At 55.8% G+C, this 23,352-nt stretch overlaps 2 protein-coding genes across 2 annotated transcripts; both read left to right on the top strand.

Annotated features, from left to right (window-relative positions):
• The first annotated feature begins 274 nt into the window (after positions 1-274).
• LOC124525795 (testis-specific Y-encoded protein 2-like) lies at positions 275-12,652 on the top strand. The gene is made up of 9 exons (XM_047098377.1): positions 275-398; positions 8,193-8,243; positions 9,346-9,668; positions 10,094-10,540; positions 11,238-11,315; positions 11,463-11,574; positions 11,667-11,812; positions 11,906-11,990; positions 12,542-12,652. The coding sequence occupies exons 1-9, from the start codon at positions 275-277 to the stop codon at positions 12,568-12,570; spliced, it is 1,395 nt and encodes a 464-aa protein (XP_046954333.1). The 3' UTR covers positions 12,571-12,652.
• A 6,278-nt stretch (positions 12,653-18,930) lies between these two features.
• On the top strand, positions 18,931-21,630 carry LOC124525769 (testis-specific Y-encoded protein 1-like). The gene is made up of 5 exons (XM_047098351.1): positions 18,931-19,596; positions 20,842-20,919; positions 21,075-21,186; positions 21,309-21,454; positions 21,559-21,630. The coding sequence occupies exons 1-5, from the start codon at positions 18,931-18,933 to the stop codon at positions 21,628-21,630; spliced, it is 1,074 nt and encodes a 357-aa protein (XP_046954307.1).
• Positions 21,631-23,352: the final 1,722 nt, after the last annotated feature.

Genomic DNA, 23,352 nt, shown 5'->3' with positions numbered 1-23,352 from the left:
GAGGATGTCCAGGATGAGGAGGAGCACGAGCCAAAGGAGGAGGAGCAGCTGGGGGAGGAAGTTGAGGAGGACGAGAGTAGAGGGAAGAGGATGAGGAGAAAAGGTAGAGCCAGGGTTGGAATGGCGTGAGCAGAAGTGTAGGAGCAGAAGGAGGAAGAGACCGAGGAGGAAGAGGAGGAGCGGGAGGAGCTGGAGGAAGAGGATTGGGAGGGGTTAGAAGAAGAAGTGGAGGAGGAGGAGGGGGAGTGAATGACTGGGTACAGGAGAAGGACAAATGGAAGAGGATGATGTGCAGCACGAGGAAGAGGAGGATCACGAGCCAAAGGAGCAGGGGCAGCTGGAGGAGGGAGTTGAGGAGGACGAGAGCAGAGGGAAGAAGAGGAGGTCAAAAGTCAGAGGTAGGGCAGGAAGGGCAGTAGCAGGAGAGGACCTGGGGAAGGAGGAAGATGCCTAGGAGGAAGAGTTGGAGGAGGAGGTGGAGGATCAGATGGAGGAAGACGACTGGGAGGAGTTACAGGAGGAGGAGGAGGAAGAGTGAATGATGGGGTGCAGGCGAGGGAAGAAGTGGAGGAGGAGTAAGTCCAGGACGAGCAAGAGGAGGAGCACGAGTCAAAGAGCAGGAGCAGCTGGGGGAGGAAATTGAGGAGGACGTGAGCAGAGGGAGAAGAAGAGGAGGAGAAAAGGTAGAGCCAGGGCTGGAAGAGCAGTAGCTGAAGAGGGGGAGCAGAAGGGTGAAGAGGCCGAGGCTCAGACTTCCAATACTATGTTGAATAACAGTGGAGAGGGTGGACATTCCTGTCTCGTTCGTGACTTGAGCTGAGAGCTTTTGCTCACTGAGATGATAGTAACGTCGGGTCGTCCATACATGGCTTTATGATCTCGATGGGTGCTCCTTCCATCCCTGCTCTCTTGAGGGTTTTTACCAGGAAAGGATGCTGTATTTTGTCAAACACTCTGTCTGCATCGATTGAGAGGATCCTGTGGTTCTCGTCCTTTCTTTTATTGATGTGATGAATCCCGTTAATTGTTTCGTGGATGTTGAACCAGCCCTGCATCCCAGGTACAAATCCCACTGGGTCGTGGTGAATAACATTTTAATGTGTTGTTGGATCCGAGTGTCTCATATCTGGTTGAGGAGTTTTGCATCCATGTGCATCAGGGAAATTGGTCTATACTTCTCCTTTTTAGTGGGGTCTCTTTCTGGTTTTGGCATCAAGGTAACGCTGGCTTCATAGAAAGAGTTTGGAAGTTTTCCTTCCATTTCTATTTTGGGAACAGCTGCAAGAGAATAAGTGTTACCTCTTCCTGAAATGTTTGCTGGCACTCCCCTGGAAAGCCATCTGGCCCTGCAGTCTTCTTCCTTCGGCAGGTCTTTGATTAGCAGTTTGATTTCTTTACTGGCTATGGGTCTGTTCAAATTTGGCTCTTCTTCCTCTTTCAGCTTTGGTAGTGTGTATGTTTCTAGGAATTTGTCCATTTCTCCCACATTGCCCATTGTATTGGCAAATAATTGCTCCTGAAGTTCTCTTATTATTTTTTTTTTATTTTTTAAATTTTTTTTTCAACGTGTATTTATTTTTGGGACAGAGAGAGACAGAGCATGAACAGGGGAGGGGCAGAGAGAGAGGGAGACACAGAATCAGAAACAGGCTCCAGGCTCTGAGCCATCAGCCCAGAGCCTGACGCGGGGCTCGAACTCACGCACCGCGAGATCGTGACCTGGCTGAAGTCGGACGCTTAACCGACTGCGCCACCCAGGCGCCCCAAGTTCTCTTATTATTGTTTGCCTTTCTGCTGTGTTTCTTGTGATCGCTCCTCTTTCATTCTTGAGTTTATTAATTTGGGCCCTTTCCTTTTCCTCTTTCACCAAACTGATGACTGGCTTATCAATTTTGTTAATTCCTTCAAAGAAGCAGCTTCTGGGCTCATTGATCTGTTCTCCTATTTTGGTTTGTTTGTTTGTTTGTTTGTTTGTTTGAGGTTGTGTGTGTTTTTGTTTTGTTTGACTTTTGGTTTCAATAGCATTAATTTCCGCTCTAATCATTGTTAATTCCTGTCTTCTGAATGTTTTGGGTTTCCTATGGTGTTCTTTTTACAGCCTCCTAAGGCGTCAGGTGAGGTTGTGTCTCTGAGATCTTTCTTTCTTCTTTAGGAAGACCTGACTTGCTAGATAGGTCCTCTTATTCCCGACTCTGGTGCGTCCCAGAGGTTTTGGGTTGTGGTGTTATCCCTGACTCGCATATACTTTTTCATTGAGTCCCATATACTTTTTATATCCTCTTTAAGGATATAAAGGTGTTATCATTTCCATATACTTTCTAATTGACTTCCGTATACTTTTCATGTCCTCTTTAAACCCCTGGTTAGCCCATTCATTCTTTAGTAGGCTGTCCTTCAGTCTCCCAGTATTTGTTACCTTTCCAAATTGTTTCTTGCAGTTGATTTCGAGTCTCGTCGTGTTGTGGTCTGAAAATATGCACGGTGTGACCTCGATCTCTTTGAACTTCCTTAGGGTTGACTTTTTTCCCCAGGATATGATCTGTAGAGGAGAATGTTCCATGAGCACTGGAGAAGAACGTATATTCTGCTGCTTTATTATGACATGTTCTGAAGATATCTGTGAAGCCCATCTTGTCCAGTGTGTCATTCAAAGCCCCCGTTTGCTTGTTGATTTTTTTGTTTAGATGATCTGTCTATTGCAGCGAGGGGGGTGTTGAAGTCTCCTCCTATGATGGCATTACTAAGAATGAGGTTCCTTATGTTTGTGATTAATTGATTTGTGTATTTGGTTGCTCTCAAATACGCCACATAAATGTTTTCAATTGCTAGGTCTTCTTGGTGGATAGACCCCTTGATTATGACATCATGCCCTTGTGCATCACTTGACACAGTCTTTACATTAAAGTCTAGATTGTCTCATAGAAGTATGGCTGCTTTGGCTTTGTTTTGCTGACCGTTAGCATGACAGATGATTCTCCATCCTCTTATTTTCACTCTGAAGTTGTGTTTACAACTAAAGTGGGTCTCTTGTAAACAGCATATCGATGGAGCTTGTTCTCTCATCCATTCTGTTCCCCTATGTCTTTTGATTGGAGCATTGAGTCCACTGACATTTAAAGTGAGTACTGAAAGGGGCGCCTGGGTGGCGCAGTCGGTTAAGCGTCCGACTTCAGCCAGGTCACGATCTCGCGGTCCGTGAGTTCGAGCCCCGCATCGGGCTCTGGGCTGATGGCTCAGAGCCTGGAGCCTGTTTCTGATTCTGTGTCTCCCTCTCTCTCTGCCCCTCCCCCGTTCATGCTCTGTCTCTCTCTGTCCAAAAAATAAATAAACGTTGAAAAAAAAATAAACTGAGTACTGAAATTTATGAATTTATGGCCATTATCTTCTTTGAAGAGTTGGAGAAAAAAAATCTATATATCTTTATATCTATATCTACATCTACATCTATATATCTATATATCTCTATATATCTAATTATATTTCTACCTATAAATATAAATAAATATAAATAAATAAAAATAGAATTATAAGTATACATATACATATACATATACATAGAGAGATGATAGATGATGATAGATAGATAGATAGATAGATAGATAGATAGATAGATAGATAGATAGATAGATAATCATTTCTCCCCTCTGAGTGTCCCCCCTTAAAATTGCATGCAGGTGTGATTCAGTGGTCACAAACTCCTTTAAGTTTTGTTTGTCTGGGAACCTTTTTGTCTCTCCTAAGTTGAATGACAGCCTTGCTGGATAAAGAATTCTTGGCTGCGTAAGTTTCTAATTCAGCACTGTGAACAAATCCTACCCCCCCCCCCTTTCAGGCCTGCCAAGTTTCTCTGGGTAGGTCTGCTGCAAACCTGATCTATCTTCTCTTGTAGTTTAGGGACTTGTTTCCCCTTGCTGCCTTCATGATTCTCTTTGCCTGAGTACTTTGTGAGCTTGAATATGATATGCCTTGCTGCCTTGCTGAGGGTCAGTTTTTGTTGAATCTAATGGGGGTCCTCGGTGCTTCCTGGATTTCAATGGCTGTGTCTTTCCCCAGGTTAGCAAAATTTTCCACTATGATTTGCTCACATAACCCTGCTGCCCCTATTTCTCTCTCTTCCTCTTCGGGACCCCTGTGATTCTGATGTTGTTCCCTCTGCATGAGTCACTGATTTCTCTAATTGTTCAACCGTGCTCTTTTCCTTAATCTCCCTCGATTTTCCTGCTTCCATATTCTCCATCAGTTTGTCCTCCATATCGCTGATTCTCTGTTCTGTCTCCTCCATGCTTGACACCGCTGCATCCATCCGTCATTGCAGCTCAGTTATATCATTGTTAATTTCATTCTGGCCAGTTTTTACTTCATGGTTTCTCTGCACAAAGGGACTCTAATCTACATTGGACCGCAGCTAGTGTTCTTATCATCGTGGTTCTAAATGCTGCTTCAGACATCTAAATGCTGCTTCAGACATCTTGCTTGTATCTGTGTTGGTTGAATCCCTGGCTCTCGTTGCTTCATGCTCTTTCTTTCTGGGTGAATTCCTTCCTTTTGTCATTTTGAAGGGAGAAAAGGAACTCATGAGGTAGAAAATTCAAATGAAATATTCAAATTATAAAATGTTAAAAGTAAAGAAATTAAAAACACACACGTAAAAAAGGGAATGAATGATGGTAGATTCTAGGCATGTTTCATCTGGGTGTTGAAAGGGGTTTGACACGAGAGAAAAAAAGTGGGAGTGGAGAAAAATTTAGAAAATAACAAATATTACAAAGGGAAATGTTGCGAGAATTTGAAAAATCAAAACACTGAAATAGACTAGAAGGAGAATATGGGAGTAAAACAGAATTTGTGAATATAGACACGAAAGGAAAGAATAATGTAGAAGAATATTAAAGAAAATTGGTAAAATTTCCACCTGCCCAGTCTCCTTCGCCTCTCCGGGCACAGAAGCACCTCCCTTCCTGAGCCTCCTCGCTCTCCAAGTTCACTCCTCCATGCCACGTACCTGTTGAAGTCTGTGGTTCAGGATATGCAGATTGCTGTGCTAATCCTCCCGTCAGTTTCCTGGGTGGGTAGGATGGTTTAGTGTTGGTCTGGCTGTATTTCATGCACACGAGACACTTAAGAAACTTCCATGCTGTCTGCCATCTTGGCTCCTCCCCAAAGAGGTGAGATCTGTAGCACCAGTTCTCCGATATGAGCTATCCCACAGGACAGTTGTGGTCGATGACAAAGCGGAAAAGGACATGCACCAAACAGGGAGGCCACCCTGGAGGGGGAGGCAGAGCACTGGCTCCAGACCCGGGAAGGGGAGGAAGGGGCTCAAATGCTGGAGCCACGCCCACTTCCCTTCCTGCTGATTGTTCCTGAACAGCAGCCAACTGTCTGGGTCTGGTCTGGAGATCCTTCTCCCCAAGGACCCACGGTCAAAGAGTTCAGTGCCCTGCCTCTGCCCCACCTCCACCACAGCCACCGCCAGAGCCACAGCCCCAGCCACAGCCACAACTACTGCAGTGTCCGAAGGGCCACGGGGCCATGGGCGTGCTTCCCAAATGCTGGTGGGCTCCAGAAGGAGGCAGCAGGCATTTAAACACCTTGGGCCTCGACGCTCCACCTGCTGGGCCTAGTCTGGAGCCTCATGTCTCATGTTCCCACTCCGTGTGCTCTATGGCCCCAGCCTGAGGATGGGCTAGGGCCCCAAAGCGAATGAGTCGTGTTCCGGAAAACGCTGAGACTCCTGAGAATACCGGGCCTCCGTTCTGCTGGAAGAGGGCGTTCGAGAGTCCAGGAATCGTGGCAACACCCCTGTCTCAGTCCCAGACAATTTCACCCATTCATACGCATGCACACGCACACGCACAGGCACTGGCACACACACACACACACACACACACACACACACTCCCCCTCTGTGGCTATCTATAGTCATGACTTACTCTCCTTCCTCTGCCTCCTTCCATGTCCCTCTGGTGTCTGTCTGTCTCTGAGTCCCTGTGATCATTTTCTTTAGGGAACGCTTTCTCCCTCCCCCACCTCCGTCTCTCTTTCTCTGTCTCTGTCCTGTCCCTGGACAGTATCAGTGCATCTGGGTTTCCGTGTGCTGTGCATGTCCTTATGGACATAGTAGGCTGCTGATGGCACAGGGCTGCAAGGGAACACACAAAGGAACGCGTAAGTAACGGGGTCAGAGCACATCCAGACCTCCTAAGCCGTGAGTGCCTCCAGGCAGCCCACACAAGCTGGGTATACATGTGAACTGTGAAAGGTCAGTCCCTTGGCCCTTGCCCTGTAGGTTGCAGCCAGCTGGGAGGTACTGACACCCAAGGGAGTCCCCAGTGTTTAGAGGGTGTGAAGAAAGGGCAGGAGCCGAGGAGGCTGGGAACCTAGTCGTGGCTGCTGTTTCTCCACATGCCATGTTCCAATGCCATTGGTACTGTAAGGTTGGTATCAGTTGTGGCTCCCTTTCCTTGGCATCTCAATGCCAGCTTCCGTGACCCAATGGAAGTCCTGAATCTGCCCTAGTTTTCAGCCGGGTTTGGGCCCCAGGACAAATGCATGTGTTGTGTGAGGGGGGGAAGCAAGTGTGGGTCGTGGGGAGGCGCTAGCCTCGTGAGTGGGATGTGGCAGAGGGCATGAGTGAGTGCAGAGGTCCAGTAGAGTGTCTGTGAGTGTATTGTGGCTGGCGCCTGTGAGTACTTTTGCCTGAGACCTAGCGTTTGTGCTGGCAGCGCGTGCGTGTGTGTGTCCACGTGCCGCGTGGCCGTGCATCTTTGTGCCCGAGTGAGTGTGTGTAGGCCGTTGGCTAGCGAAGGAGAGAGACTGGGGGCTTTCCTGACTTGGTGGGTAAGGGGGAGGCTCAAGTGCCAAAGTCCAGCGAGTGCAGTCCCTTCGCTCCTGGGATCGACACGGAGCTAGCTGATCACCTTTCGTGACGGGAGGAAAGCCTGGACTTTGCCTGGGCCCGCTCGTCCTGTGTTGCCTTGGCCAGGGGCAAGCTGGGGTTGGGCCTTGCATGGCCCAGTGGAGGAGGACCAAAGTTCCCTGCGAGGAAGTGGGGATTAGTGGAGGGAGGCAGCAGATAGCCTGAGTAAGTCCGGTCCTGCTCCTGGACCGGCCTAGGGGGATCATCGCAAGGCCTTGTGTACCCAGCCAGGGTGTGGGTCTCGGTGAACATCCTCCCGGATGACCCTGCAGAGACAGGCCTGGCTGGTCTAGGGTCCCTTGCGAAGTTGGGGCCCGGCCCCTGGGCCCCAATATTGTGGTAGGTGTTGTTCAAACTGAAAGGCATTGCCTGCTTGTCCCAGGCAGTCCCTGCACCTGGGACCCACACTTGCTCCCACGTTCCTGCCACGGGGTCTTCCAGCGATGCATGGGCGTTTGACCGGCCCCATTTCTCTGGAGGGAGTGAGTTGCATAGGCCAGGTGCACCAGGGTCTGGGCCTGCTTTCCTGTCTTGCCCACCCCCTACATCCTCTGCTGAGGGCAGCTTGAGGGCTCACCACTGGACCTGTTCCTCTCCCTTTCGGGGTAAATGTTTGCCTCTCTGTCTGTCACAGTGGCCACCCCCTCTCAGCCCCCTACCACCTGTTCAGCCTCTCCCCATCCACCTGCGTTTCTATGCATTGCTGTCCCCTGAAGCTGTGGTGTGCTGCCTCGTATATCACAGCCACCCCGGAGCATTTCGGTACCCCGTACGTCTCCTGACGTGGCCCAGCGAGTCTGGAGGAACCTCTTCTGTGTCACGGAAGCAACATGTTGGCCACAGGGCCCGGCACACCAATTTGGCAATCCTAGAAGGCCCCGCCTGCCTGGCAGCCTCCTGGTCCCATGAAGAGGGAGGGGAGCGCTGCATTCCACCAAAGGGAAAAGGCAGCGCATGAGTGTGGTGCCTGGCCAGGCAATGCATCTCGAGCCTCCAATCCTGCAGTGGCTCTGTGTGGGGTGTGTGTGTGTGTGTGTAGCTGCTGCTGTCTGAAGGAGACAGGCAGGGAGTCCACATCACCAGTGCCCTGACAGGGAGGGAGACCACATCATTGCCCTCACTTCACACCCTCTGCAGCTCATTGGTTCCCCAAAGTGGTAATGTGGCTTCGTGTAGACCCTGGGGCGTGTCCCTCACTTGCCTCCCAGAGCTACATCCCCCAGCCCCCTGACACCTTTCGGAGGCCCTTGAAATCATGCTGTCTGTGGCACAGGGGGACAGTGTTTGGAGTCAGCGCCCACGCTCATGGCAGCCTGCCGCCTAAGTGAGTGGTAAAGGAAATGGGACCAGGATGAACAGACATACGGCCAACGAAGGCCTGGGGAGGCTCCCTGTGAGAAGATGGCCAAGCACTGTGGGCGGAAGGGGACCGCTGTCCGTGAGACAGACACAAGCCCCAGGAGTCCCAGGGCCCATGGTCACGGGTCTTTCCTGTGCACTGCCACACACGGGAGGGATGGGCAGCCGATCATGAGGGGGGCGGTGTGTGCTTGCCAGTGTGTCACTTTGCAGGCAACGGGGACAAACGGCAAGAGCAGCGCGCATGCTACGCAGCCTCCCCTAGTGTGGCGTCCTCCCCACGTCACACACCTCTTGTCACCGACCTTCCCTAGCCGGTGCACTGCTAGACTGCTGTCATGACATACATGTCTTCTTGGAGCAAGGATGGACGTAGAGAGTATGCAAAGGAGGCTGAGCAGATGGAAAACCAGGGGGCACAGACAGCAGGCGCACAGCTGAAGTGCGTCTCGCGGACAGCCAAGGTGATCCGCTCAGTGGATTGGTCGGACTCGGGGCACAATGAACAAAGGTGGCGGTGTAAGTGGGAAAAGCGTGGAGGTCCCCCTTTACCCGTGTGTGTAGATAGCCGCGTGCCCAGCGCACCGTGGAATGCAAAGGTCGCTTTCGCGTGGCCAGAAGCCAAACAGGACACCCAGAGGGCACAGAGGGCCGGCTGCAAGCCCCCGGGAGGAGTTGCACTGCGTGGGGCCCAGAGCCTTCCCGCCTAGGCAACAGACGCGCCCCAGTTTCCGGGTGACCTAGGGGGCGGGACCGCCGAAGCCACGCACACCACCCTCCCTATGATTGGTCCTGAAGGCAGTGAAGCAGCCTGGGCGTGGCTTGGAGCTCCCTCAGCCTCAAAGCCGCAGGCGCACCCCTCTCACCACAAAGGCCTCTGAGGCAGCGGCAGCAGAGCGATAGCCACCGCCAAGGCATCCTGGGTACAGCACCGTGCGCATGCGCCCCGTCGACGTTTGGGCTCTGGGAGGAAGGGGGAGCGAGTTGCCAGCCATTGCCCTCCGGGCTCCCCCGACTGGGTCTGGGGAGGGGGGCCGTGCTCTCACCTCCCGCTTCGTCGTCGGTAGGAGCCACCGTTCGTGTCTCGGGCCGGGGCCGCATGTTGCGCGACTCGTGTTTCCGAAACACTGGGGATGCCCGGAGGCCCCATGCCGCCTTCGACCGGGAAGGGGGCGGTCGAGAGACGAGGGCCCATGGGGACACTGGGTCTCCGGCAGGGCCGGAGGTGGCGCAGGCCGAAGGCTTGCAGGCCACCAGCGAACAGCCTGTGCAGCAAGGCCAGGCCCGACCCGAGGGGCAGGTGGGCGGCCCCAGCGAGATATCCGTGCCGCTGGGGCATGACATAGTGGCGGTGGAGGCGCTGTGGGGCCTGGTGGAGCACGAGGTTGAGGTGGCGGCCGCGGAAGAGGACGCGCCTGGGGAAGAGGGGCATGACCAGAGGAAGAAGGGGGAGGAGGACGAGGAGCAGGAGCCGGGGAAGGAGAAGGTCCAGGTTCACGAGGAGGAGGACCTGAAGGACGAGGGGGAGCAGCAGGAACAGAAGAGCAGAAGGAGGAGGAGGAGGAGGAAGCGGGGGAGAGGCAGCAGGAGTAAAAGATTAGAAGGAGGAGGAGAAGCAGAAGCCCAAGCAGAAGGAGGAAGAGCGGAAGGAGGAGGAGTTGGCGGAAATGAAAGGGGAGGAGCAGGAGCACCAGGGTATCCAAGCGGGGGCGGGGGCGGCAGCGGGGGGGGGCAGCGGCGGCGGCGGCGGGGACCTGGGCCGGGACGGGGGCGGCGGGGGCGGGGGGCGGCGGCGGCAGCAGTGGCAGGGGAAGAGGACCAGGGGGAGGAGCAGGAGGAGGCAGGGAAGGCGTGGGAGCCATTAAAGGGAGAGCAGAATTGCAAACCGAGGAGGAAGAGGAGCAGGAGAAGGGAGCGCTGGAGGAGCAGCAGCAGGGCGAGGAGGAGGTGGAAGGAAAGGAGGACAAGGAGGAGCGGGAGGAGGAGGAACGGAAGCCGCGTGAGCAGGAAGGCCGATGGGTGGAAGAAGCCCTGGAGCTGCAGGTGAAGCAGGATAAGAAGGAGCAGTTCGAGACAGGCCTCCGTCCTTGCCCTTCCCCGCTGGAGGCTCTGGAGGCCCTTCAGATAGAGCTACAGCCCGTGAATAAACAAGCCAGCCGGGAGCACGCTCGACTCAAACTCAGGATGTGGCAGAGGCGGCGGCATCATCTGGAACGGAGAAGTGCCCTCATCCAGGGCATCCGTGGTTTCTGGGCCAAGGCTGTATCCTTCCTGCTGCTGGGGGAGGGTCCAGAGGGGGCTGGGCTTGCACAAGAGGAAGGAAAGGGAGGTGACATTTAGAGGAACCCGGGACAGGGACTGGAGCTAAGCCACGCTCCAGTGGCCGGGAAGGTGCAAACGTGATCCCATCCAGTGGTCCTGGCTCTGCAATGAGTGTGGGAGGAGGGCAGTGCTGGGGTGGTGGAGGCACGTGTGCTGTCCGTGGCACCTGGCACGGAAACAGCGCTGCGAGAGTGGGGAGTGGCGGTGGAGGTCCAGGCCAGGACGGGGAAATGACCGAGGGCTTCTTCCCACGCAAAGCCGCGTGGGGGCACGTGTCTGGGTCCCGCTAAGCCTCCTGCTGCGGGTTAGGCGATGCGAATGCCCTCCGGTCCGGTCGGCGCGAGACCGGATGTGTGCTGTGTGGCTGTGTGGAAGTAAGCGTCCTCAGTGTCCTCATGAGCACACAAGGCTAGGCGTGGATGCGGGCGTCTGGGCGTGCACAGCCTCCTGTGCGTGTGTAGCAGAGCCCTGCGGAATGCGGAGACCCCGTGGGCCTGGATGCAGCCCGTGGGGAGGGCGTGAGGCCCTGGGGGAGGACGCCAGTCCCTGGGGGAGGACGCCAGGATGCTGTCCACACTGGTTCTCTGGGTCGAGCTCTCTCATGCCCAGCACCTGAAGGCTCTTTGACCTGCAGCAGTTTGTGAACCACCCTCAGATGTCAGCCCTGATTAGCAAGCACGATGAAAGCATGCTTCGCCACATGACCAATCTGAAGGTGGGCCTGGGAGTGGGAGGCGGTGTGGGTGGGTGGCTGTGTGGGCAGGGGAGGTGGTGGGGAGAAGTGGTGTGTTCCTTCCTCAGGGGAGGGCGGGTCTCCTGGAACAAGATTTCACATTTCTGCCCCACATTTCTACCACGGCAGGTGGAGGAACACAAGTTTCCCAGGGAATGCCGGACGATCCTGCTGTTTTTTGGCAAGAACCCCTACTTCCAGAATGAAGTCGTCACGAAGGAGTATGTCCTTGGCCTTGCTGGTAAGTGTCCACTGAATGCATGGGCGGCAGTGGGTGGAGGGTTGAATGTGATTAGTTCTCTGGCGCCTTCTCACATACTCGTCTTCCTGCAGGGTATAGGGCGTCTCATTCCAGTCCCATCCAGTGGTACCCAAGGTACAGACAGGAGGCCTACAGACGCAGGCATGACAACAGCAGCCTCAACTTCTTCAACTGGTTCTCTGACCACAGCGTTGCCGGCTCTAGCAGGATTGCTGAGGTGGGGCCCTGTAACGAGGAAGGGAGGTGATTTTCATGGGTTCCCCCACTGCGTGGGATAGCTACCTGAGGCCTGGCCTGTCTCCCCTACCAGATAATCATAGAGGATCTTTGGCGCAATCCCCTGCCGTATTTCAAGGTGAAGGAAGCCCCAGGAGAGAGCACTGAGAGGGAAAGAGGTGAGCAGCCAAGGGTGTGGGCACTGAAATGTGTGCCGTGGGGCCCATGGCACAATTCTCTTCTGCACGGAGGCACCGAGACTCACAGTGGCACAGGAGGTGACGCCAGGTCAAAAGGGCATCGGCCTGAGACAGGGAGTCTTAAGACGTAACGTGTCAAAGAGGCTTTGCCCCTTTGGGGAGGCTGAAGGTGGGCAGTGGGCTAGACAACAAGAATGAGCAGAGCGGGACATCCCAAGCTGGCTCATCAGATAGCACGGTGACAACTGTCATTCCAGGACCATGAGCCCCACCCTCAGGCCTCCTGCCACCAACTGACATGTTGTCTGGCTTCTGGAGCCACTTGTCAGCTTTGGCACAGCTTATCACACCCTCCCATTCTACCTTCCGTTTGGAAACATTCAAGCAACCTTAAACAGGGCCCAGATGAGACTCTCACCTGTCCTGTGTGTGTGTGTGTGTGTGTGTGTGTGTGTGTGTGTGTGTGTGTGTATCGATGTGGGTGTGGGTGTGTCTGTGTGCCTCTGTCTGTGTGTACCCGTATATCCCAGGGATATGCACGATCTTGAGAAGACTATGAAGGAGCATCGCACTTCACGGACCCCAGTGGAAACCCTTCCGATGCTCACCGATGGTCCACAAGATTCTCCTGCCCGTGAAAGAAGGACAAGGCTGGTGGTGACACGTGGCGCAGGGTTTTGAAGAAAGACATTGGAAGAAGTACATTTGAAGAATATACATTTGAAGAAATATAGAATGGGAGATACACAGCATGAAGTGTTTGTGTGTGTTTTCTGCTCAGGTACGCTCTGGGGCGTGTCCATGTATACATGCGGCTGTCCAGAGGTGTAAGTGTTCTGTGCCTGCACATTGCAGTTCCCAGGAAGGGCGGGACGTAGGACATTGTCCGTAGGGATGGGTCACACATTGGGATTGCGTGTGAGGTCAGTAAGATTGAACCAATGGGGAGTTGAGTGAGGGAGGACAGGGCACAAACCTGAGAGAAAGGCCAGCGCCCAGGTTCATATCTTTCCTGTGAAAATGAGGAAGTTCAAGGAAATGCAGAGGCCAGCACAGGCCAGGGATGTCCAATACTCAGGGTTTGGGGATGTCCATGATGGTGCCCCCAGAATCCCGCATGGTGACATCCTCAGTCATGTTGACTGAACCGCCACACAGGGAGGAATTCCCAGGGTTGAATACCCTCTGGTTTTCAGATGTCTACGAATGCAGATTGTCTCGTGGACAAGGTCAGGATCTCAGGAGCAGCCATACATATTTGAGGGATTGTGAGCAGGCTGTCGGATTGGTGGTGTCCAGGGGAGGGAACCGAGGGACCAGAGGGAGAGTGGGTGGGTAAGACCGATGAAGTTCTGCTTCAGGCAGAGTTGACAGGGAGAACGTACACACTGCAGAGGAAACAGCCCACTACAGTCTCACGCAACTCCAAAATCACAGCCAACTTTCCTGGTTCCACTTCCTGAAGCTGAGCCTCCCACCCTCTGCTTCACTTACTCTCACATATTGACACACACACACACACACACACACACACACACACACAAGACTCCTGAAGGAGTCCTAGTACGGATGCCCTTGTGTGACCTTTGCTGTTTCTGAAATGACCTCAGGTTACGACTGGGGGGCCCAGATTGCAAGCCAACAGAGGGGAGGGTCGCGGGGAGGTGGGGCTCTTAAAGGCCACGGACACGCCATCCTCTCCCGTGTGCCCTCTGCCCTCTCATCGTCAGCCGTGATGAGTCGGGTGCTGCTCTTCCTCTGAGTCCACAGGCTTAAGCCGTGTGTCCAACACGCCATGTGAGACTTGTGAGAAGACTCCCAAGGGCAAACACCAGCAGGCGCTCAGAGAGGTCGCCTCGTCCCAGGCAGCCTGCGTTCCTTGGCCCGAGTGCCTGGACAAAGGCTGCCTCGGCCACATAGGGAACGATGGACTTGTGCAGCCTTAGCATTCTGTGCAGAGGTCCCGGGCAGGCCTGGGGCTTAGAAAGGACTGGGACGAGCCTCACCTGGGAAGAGGCGAGTGCTGGGGTACTCCTTACACAGCAGATGGCTGCTTGCCAGAGATGTCTGTGCTAGGGATGGGGCAAAGGCTCCACCGTGCTAGCAGGGCAATAGACAGAGTTCAGCCCTGTCCATCGCAGGCTCTTCTCTATCCCCAAGTTGCACGGCCCCCAGCACAGCGTGCCTGAGACTGACATCCCCACACTAATCTTCCCGTCTCCCAAGCTGCCCAAGCCCCCCAGGATCCCCACTGCACAGCTCTGCAGTACAAGAGCCTTCTCTGCAGTGGCTCTATTCCGGAGAAGGCGTTGGCAGTCCCAATGCATGGAGGCTTCTTGCCCCTACCAGTATGCAGACAACATGGTCAGCGGGGTGTCAGCACGCTGTGGAGTTGGGGATCTGTACGCCCAAGCCTTACCTCTTCCAGGGCGGAGGCTGTCGCACTCTCTAGAAGGGAAGGCAGGTCTTTCTCTCGCTGCTGTCTGCACACTGGCTGGAGAAGCACGTCTTCTCAGCTGCTTGATGTGTAAACGTCGGGGTACCCTGGAAAAGCTCCCTGTGCTGGCCCGTGTCTTTGGGTGTGAACATCCAAAGAAAGTATGGCCCATGATTCTGCAGTGGGAACACGGCCTCAGTGGTCACGGGGCCGGGCCCTTTGGGGCATCGTTCTGCACAAGCAGGCCGTTACTTGATAGGTCTTGCCCAGCAGGAACACTTTACGGGACAGGGGAACACAGGGTCCCCCACATGTTCATATCTGCCGCCAATACCTGCTGAGGGGCCAGGGTGACTTTTCCGCCCGGCCTGTCCCAAAGAGAAGGTACGGGCAAGGTGTGGGTGTGGAATGCGCTCACGGCCCCCAGAGCCGAACCCTCAAGTGTGGACACTTGTGTCCAGGGACCGTGGTCAGAGGCCTGGGTGCTCTGTGTCCGACGGATTACAGCCCTCATGCCGCACACCCTGCAGCCCCGGGTGTCCTCCCGTCGCCGCAGCACTCCCTGGGGAGCCCCAGGGTCCAGGAGCTGCTAAACCCCCTGCACAACTCTATGTGCTGCCTAGCGGCCTCTTCCACCACAACACCAGCGTGTGTGGGCTCCAGAGTGCTGTCCCTCGACGGGACACCCTCGGCAATTCAGGAGCCTTCTGACTTCCATGTCTCTGAACCACACGTGTCTCTCATTGGCCTGTCGGGATCGTCCTGTTGTTCTCTGTGTCCGGGAAATGTTTTGCCTTGCCTGTGCTCCTCTGTCTCCCTGAGTGAGCCCTGGCGTGTCTGGGTCCTTCCCTGGCTTTGCCTGTGCCAACGCCTCTCTGGTGATGCCTCCTTGCCTGGCCCAAGTGGGCACAGCTGTACCCGTGTAACCGCCTTCGTCTCTGCACACCTGCGTGTTGTGTCAGCTGCGGCTCTGCTGGCCTGTCTTGTCTTTGGTGTATGCTCCTGCGCTTGAGTGGGTTTCCCTCTGAATTCAACCCCTTTCTTCCACTGACAGATCCAATTGCTGTCCTGCTGTCAGGGGGAGGGGCTTCTGCGTGGTCTCTGATATGTTCCCGGAGCCAGAAATCCTTCCGTGCCCGTAGGACCTTCGTCAGAGGATTGGCCATGCACTCACTGCCAGCCAGGTAATGTCCCCAAACGCAGCTGCCTTGCTGTGAGCATTAAGTCGCGCCTCTATTTTCCGTCCTTCTGTTTCCAAACCCTTTGGACCCTAGGGGCTCAAACGTCACTGGCTTGCACGTTGCAGGTGCAGGCGTGAAGTGTGAAAAGCGGTCTAGCAACGTTTTCCCACTTACTCTTTTGCCATGTGGCATGTTCCTGGCTGGGAGAGACTTCCCCCTGCCAGCGTGTGTCTCGTTTCCGTGTGCCTCCTGTGTGTTCTGGTCCCTCATTGGTCCCTTACTTCCTACCTGGGAGTCTGATTCATGTTTGCGGGAACCGTGCAGACACCTTTGACTGCAGGGTACTGAGCTCAGCTTAGTCCACCAGGACTAGTGCGTGACTGAGGTACACAACGGGCAGTCACGGAGGTGCCCGTATCCTTCACGTGCAAGCGCCCCGTCCAGCCCCCTTCACCGGGACATTTCTCAGCAAACCCTCTATGTTTGTGGTGAGAGCACTTAGCTCTGAGAAACCTGACGAGGCGGTGAAGCGTTGCTTACGGCTGCCCTGTGCAAGTGAGATCTCCAGAACTCATGCACATGGCATGACCGCCTCTTCACACCCTAGGCCCGACACCTCCTCATCGCACCCTCCCCTGCTTAACACCACTCCACTCTCTGGTGGACTGCATGCCTTTAACTCCTTTTAGTCTCCTCAGGAGCCCATCAAGCAGGGGTCAGCACCACTGTGTTTCTGTCAGGCGTTGGCCTCTTTCAGGGAGCCCAGTGCTTTCTGCACTGATGCTCAATGCACCCGCTGAAGGGTGAGCCACACTAAGCCCGACGGCGGACCCTTTGGCCCTACGTTTCCCACATATGTGCCCGGTGGCAGAGGTGCACAAGGAGCCCGCCTGCATGCGTCTCCCGGGTCCTCCACAGGGTACAAAGTACCGCCCCAGGGGGCTGAGCCGCATCACATGGGCATAGCTCTGCTTGCACGTGTTAGCCTTTCATATCATATGGGCAGCCCAGACTCAGAAATCCAGCTACCTGCTTACAAGTATCCAGCCCTCGTGCCTGTGCAGACCCTCGGTGTCTGTACAGACATTTGAGTCACGGTCTCGTGACCCGTCAATACAGCTGGACGGTCTGTCCTTACCTTACAGCCTGGGATGCGGTTCTCACTCATTGTCCTCCCCTCGGGTGCGAGTTTCCTCCATCACTGTGGTGGAATGTAACCTTTATCACCATACGTTGGCTTGAAATTACTGGGCGGATCACCTGTCTGCGTCCGGGGATGCGAAGGAGACCTTGGCTCTTTTGCTCACGGTGCACCCTTTCTCTGTGATGAGTCGCTCTGGATGAGAAGCTTGCCAGAGGCGAGGGGCCTCAGAGTGGAGCACATTTCCTGGGCATCTGTGAGAACCTCGTTGGTTCCACTCGGAAAGCATTGACTTTCACGGATGTGCAGCCTCTGCTTTTCCCTGAATTTGCCGAGCTTGGGGACGTGATTTCTTCCCGCACGTGCTGTCCCTAGGTCTCTGCGGTCTCTTTCCGGCAGTCCCGTTTCCTGTCTGCTGCTGGTCAGTACAGGGCCTCCAGCAGCCCTGTGGGGATCGGGTCCTTGCTTTCCTCCCTGCGGTGGCCTCTTCCTCACCCAGAATGGCCTCACTGCAGCTTCCTTCTAGTTCAGGGATTGTTTCAGACTGCCCTTAAGGTCCAGGTGGGAACGGTGCCGTTTGTGCTGAGGGCTGACCACTGTACAGCATTCGTCTCTGTGGAAATTGCACAGGTGAACTTCACCAGGTGAATGTGCACACTGCAGTTGCCCTGTCGTCAGAGTCAGCCCACCTGTCTCCGCCTCGGCTGCCCCTGCTCTCCTTCCTCCTACCCTCCCCTTGCCTCCCCCTCCCTTGTCTTCTTCCTGTCCCTCCCTCCCACTTTCCTTCCAGCTCTCTTTGTCTTCGTCTCCCTCCTCTCCCTCACTAATGCCTCCCCCTGTCTCCGCCTGTCTTCCTTGTAATAGGTGCCCCTCTGTCTCTTCTTGTCTTGCTCCTCCTCCCTGTCTCTCCCGCCAGTCTCCCTGTGACTCTCCCTCTCCAGGCCGGTCTTCCCCCCCACTCGTCCTTCCTTCATCTGCTTGCATGTGTGTCTCTCTCTCTCCCTCTATATCTCTGTCTCCCTGCGTGTCTGTTTCTCGCTGTCTCTCTCAGTGGACATTCTGTGTCTGGGTGCACGCTTCTTCAGAATTCTCGTTGGCACCTGGGAAACGTGGAGGGAACTCGTCTGCTTTCGTGTGTACTAGTGACAGCAGGCACGGGGCTTTCTCAGAGACAGACACAGACAAGTTTGTAATTCTCGGTGAGGGGCCCCTAAGCGCCCTGCTTGGAGTCGTCCTCCTTTTAGTGGAAGGTTAGATTTCCGGACCGGAGGAAACTGCTAAATCCTACTACCCCATCTCCCTGGTGCTCTGTACGGAGATCAGCAGGGCACCAGTGGCAGATGGGGCTCTGGGGGTTGTTGTTTGCTCTGAATTGCAGTGCAGTGAATTCTGCTGAGCTGCTTTCTTGCAAGGACACGGCCGTGGGGTATGTCTAGGGTGGGTGTCACTGGTTCTGGGTGGGCGCCCACCTTACCGCCGCCCTCAGCCTGATGGCCAAGGAGGAGAAACCGTGCGGACGGGCATGTGGCGCCGGTAGGCGCGACACCTAAGGACTTCTCCAGGCCTTGCCCCAGCTTCATGAAACAGGGGCAAGGGGACGGAGCAGACAGTGGCTCACGCTGCGGACGTTCCTGTGCTGAGTGCTCTGGTGCCTGTAGTGAGGCCTCTGGGGAAAGGGTGTACAAGCGAACACAGACTGTGTGACACCGGGGACCTCGCGAGTCAGGCCTGGAAGGTGACAGCGCTGAAGAGGACATGCGGCAAAACGGGGTCCACGCTGGCGGCTGGGCCCTTGCTCCAGAGCCCGGACCGGCCGCTGGCGTGCGCTAGCCGGCGGCCAACACCCTGCCCTGCTGTCGTGCAACTGATTGCTCCGCCAACCTGGCCAGCGGGCCTGACCTGCCCTGGAACCACTTCGCCCGCAGGCCGCATGCGCACACTCCTCACTGCCTCTGTCTAGGCCCCGCCTCCACGGCAGCCGCGGCCAATGCGGAGTCGTCAAATCCCAGAGCCTGTGCGCCTGCGCCCAACTTGGGCGGGCTGAGGCGGGAGGCAACAGGGAGCCAACCGCCTTGAGGGCAAGGCTCTCTCCACCTGCTGCCATTTCCCTGTCCTTGTCCTGAGGCTGCCCTAGCTACACTGGGGCCGGGGCCGAGCGTCATGGCCAGCGTGTCGCGGTCCGGAAAAAGCGGTGATTCCCGTCGACCCTGGGCCCCGATCTTCCTGGATGAGAAAGGTCGAGAGTCCCGGGCCCGCGGGAATGCAGGGGCGCTGGAGGGCGTGGGCTGGCCGCAGTCCCCAGGTTCAGGGGTGCAGGAAGCCCAGGCCGGGTGTGAGATACAGGGGGCAAGCCCAGCGGAGGAATTGGTGGTGATATTGGATGACGGAATGGTGGCGGCTGAGGTGGTGATCGGGGTGGAGGAAGAGGACGGGGAGGCGACCGAGGAAGAGGTGGCTGGAGAGGAGAATTCTGAGGGAGCCAAGCCAGAAGCAGAGGACATGCGCGAGCAGGAGGAGGTGGAGGAGGGGAGACAGCAGCTGGAGGAGATTCCGGAGCAAGAGGAGAAGCCCGAGGCAGATGCAGAGGCGGAGGAGGGGCCCCAGCTCTCACAGGAGCCGCAGCAGCAGGAGCCAGTGCTGTGTCCTGCCTCAGCCCAGGACCCGCTGGCAGCGCTGGAGCGTCTTCAGCTGGAGATCAGCGCTGGGAATGCCCAAGATTCCAGGGCCTTATGGCGGCTGAAGCGCAGGATTCTTCGGAGGCGGATTTCTTACCTGGATCAGAGAAGGGCCATCATCGAGCACATCCCTGGCTTCTGGGCCCAGGCGGTATCCTTCCTTGTGCTGGTGGGTGATGGCGGGGGTGTTGTGCAGGAGGGCTGGGCCCTGAGAGCAGGGTGCCTCAGGGCGATGGCCCCCAGGGAGGAGAGCTGGGCAGTGGTCCCTGGCCCTGGGTTGGTGCGGTCTGGGATCCAATGTAAGGCCTTGGACAGGGGCGGTTGTTGGGGATGGGGGGACTTGGGGACTTGGACCTGCTTCCTCTAGGTGTCCGCCAGCGTTGGCCTGCAGGCTGCTCTCACACGTTATTTGTGGGCGTGAGGCATGTGTCCCCATGCTACCAGAGCTAGGGTAGCACAGAGCAGCCTTCACTCAGAGCAGATAAGGCAAGGAAACGTTTCGCTGCCAAATGGGAGAGTGACACAGGCCGCACACCCACCTTCACATTCACAGGCTGTGCACGTTTTCTAGCAGTTCCGTCAAAAGAGAGCATTTCAGACACACACTCATGGCCTTTAGTGGAACCATGCCACCCCCCTGATCCAGACAGGAGGACGACTCAGACCTACTCCGAGCGGGGTACAATCTGCCTCCACAGACCCACCCACCCACCCACACACACCCACACACACACACCCACACACACACACACACACACACACACACACACACACAGGACTCTCTCCTGGTATCTCCACCCCTGCTTCCCTCTCTGTCCTCAGGCTCCGGCTGGGTCCCACCCATGTCTTTCTCTCCTGGCTGGCTGTGTCACTGTGTCTACTTTCTTTTCCCTCCTCTGCCCTCCTTGTCCGTGCTTCTCGATCTCTTTCTCCCTCCCACACCCTCCGTTTGCATCGTTAGTGTGCAGTCGGTTTCTTGTAAGCCGTGTTATTCCTTCTGGACTCAGAAGGCCGGTGACAACATTGGTCTTCACGGGAATATGCCAAAACACCCAGCCGTGAGGAGGGGTCAGAGCACATGCCGACATCACAAGCTATGATGGGCTGCTGGCAACCCACACAGGTCAGGGATATGAAGGAACTGTGAGGAGTCCAGGCAGCGGAGTCTCTCCCTGCTGTGTGCAGACAGCGTGGGAGGTACAGGAAGCCAACGGACAGCGCAGTGTCGATGGGGTCTGATGCATTTGCAGAGGCTGAGGAGTGTGGGGGCTAGTGTTTCCTGGTCTTTCTGCACATGCCATGATCTAGTCCCTTGCTCTTAGCCTGGGAGGGTTGTGGTTGTGGGCCGTGTCTGATTCCACAGCATCTGAAGGCACAGCTCCTTGACCCAGCACAGATTCTGAATCACCCCCAGTTGTCGGCCTTGAACGGTGCCCAGGACAAAGACGTGCTCAGCTACGTGGTCAACTTAGAGGTCAGACCGGGGAGGCTGTGGCTGGGGGCCGTCCCGTCGGGTGTGGGATTTGGGCAGGAGAGGGTGAGGCAAAGGTGCTCACCCTCACAGCCAGGCAAGGAGGTCAGGACCCCGAGGGAGGACACTTGCCCTTCCTGTCCCGTTGCTCACGGCAGGTGGAGGAAGTGGGCCATCCCAAGTACCGCTGCAGAGTGATGTTTTTCTTTGGGGACAACCCGTACTTCTGGAACCCAGTGATCATTAAGGAGTATCAGCTTAGCTTTGCTGGTAGAGTGTGGGTCCCATGGTGGTGCTGGGCAGGGGGATGATGAGCATGAATCAGGGGCAGGAGGGAGGGGTGGGTGGAGAGGAGGCCGTCTGGTTGCTCCTCAAATCCTCTCTTCCTTTAGGCTACAGGGCAATTCGTTCCACTCCAGTCCAGTGGTTTTGGGATTATGAACGTGGAGCTCCCAGTCGCAGGCATGACCCCACCAGGCTTAACTTGTTGAATTGGCTGTGTGAGCATAGCTGCCCAGGGACGAACAGGTTTGCCGAGGTGGGGCCCCTGAGGCCTTCGTCAGCAGTGGGATGTGGGTGGCCCCCGGCCAGAGAGGAGAGTGGGCTATGCCCAATGTGGCGCCGGCCTGTGTCCCCTACCAGATCATCATCGAGGACCTGTGGCCCAATCCCCTGCAGTACTACCTGTGGGAGGAAGGGACCAGAGGACAATGACCTGACGTGCGCACGTGTCGGTGAGAACCCCAGTATGCAGTGTGTTGACACATGTGTTGTATGGGCAAGGAACGTGGGCCAGACATTGGCTTGGAAATGGAAGGTCCGCCGAGACTGGGACCCAGGTAGCATGGGGAGCGGGTGGGAGGATGACAAGGGACCTGCAGGGACTCAGCTGCAAACACACAGTGGGTCGATGCCTGCAAACCAAATGCAGTTGTGCTGTGGGCTGGGGCTTTGGAGGGCCACTCGGGAGGAGCAATGCTTCTCCACCACAGATGCTCCCCGTGGATGTCCGCCCTCTCCCGGGCTTCCCCCTGCTCCTTCAGTCTGGATTTGCCTGCCAGTCTTTGGGACTGGAGCTGCCGTGTCCCCAGGCGCCACTGTGGTGAGAATCTCGCACTTCCTTCCATGTGCCCCACCACGCCATGTCCTCCCGCAACCTGACAGCCATTCTTAGAACTAGCCCAAGGCCATTGGGGGCTGGAAAGGAATCCCTGGGTGACAAAGCAAGAGGGATCCCAAAAGGGCGAGGCAAAAGAGTGGCACCATCTGGGATGTATTTGAAAATATCCCATATCACTCTTGGTGTCTGTTGTGTGGGGGTGCGTGTGTGTGCATGTACGCGAATGTGTCTGCGTGTGCCCATATGCATCAGGGGCTCTGCATCTGTGTGGACGTGAAAGGCACAGAACTTCTATGTTTGCCCATCAGGAACAATGGAGGACGCGACCAGTGCTGGAAGAGATGGGTGGATGCGTCTCCTGTCTTCTACGAGCCCCGGAGACAATTGGGGAAGTGATCACATGTGGCAGCCTTGAAGAGTTGCCACGATGTTTATGCGGACACATACAGGAAGCTAAAAACCCTTCTGTTTCTGTGTGTGTGTGTGTGTGTGTGTGTGTCTGTGTGTGTTTGTCTGTGTGTCTGTGTGTGTGTGTGTGTGTGTGTGTGTGTGTGTGTGTGTGTGTGTGTGTGTTTATGGGGGACCCGAGGAGGGACGACGAGGACGGAACCTGAGTGTGACTGTCCTAGCCGCTGCCAGGGTGATTCTGTGTGTGCAGGAGAGGTGCAGTACCAGTGTGGGGCAGGTGTTGCCATGTGCACAGAGGCCTGCCTTCCTGGGCAGGCAGAGTCTGCAAGGAGGAGGAGGAAGAGACAGACCTGTTATGTGGAGACTTGTTGTATAGGCCAGAGCCGAAAGGCAGGGAAGGGGATTGCACAGCGGGAGCAAATTGGTCCATTGGGTCCTGGTACAGTGTGGCCAGGACTTGGGGAATTTCAGCCAGGACCCTTGCTCCCAGAGGGGTGTCGTCTCCTTGGTGAGAGAGAATCCAGTGAGCAACGCCTCCAGTGAGGATCAGAGCTAAGGCCCCGTGTCCCCGGAGAACTCAGGAGTAGGCAGGCTTCTCACAGTCGATGCCAGTATACCTTGCTGCTGCCTCCCACACCCGGGGTCCCTTTGACCCCGAGCCCTGTCCTGAGACAGTGGCTCAGGATGGGAGATGTGTGAGGGGAAGAGGCAGGTGTGGGTTGTGGGCAGCACAGAGGCTTATGAGTGGGATTTCATGGAGAGAGTACGCGCGAGGGCGGAGATCCAGCGTGAGTTCCTGCGAGTGTGTGTGGGCGTCTGTGGCACACTGGGCCTGAGATCCGTGGTGGTGCCGGCAGTGTGTGCGTGCATATGTTCGTGCAATTGCGTAGCCGTGTGTCTCTGTGTGT

Source organism: Lynx rufus, unplaced genomic scaffold (assembly GCF_022079265.1).
Source record: "Lynx rufus isolate CCGP_SWC_20201006 ecotype Redwood Valley unplaced genomic scaffold, mLynRuf1.p SCAF_48, whole genome shotgun sequence".
NCBI classification, from domain to species: domain Eukaryota; kingdom Metazoa; phylum Chordata; class Mammalia; order Carnivora; family Felidae; genus Lynx; species Lynx rufus.
This window is presented reverse-complemented; position numbering and strand designations above follow the sequence as displayed.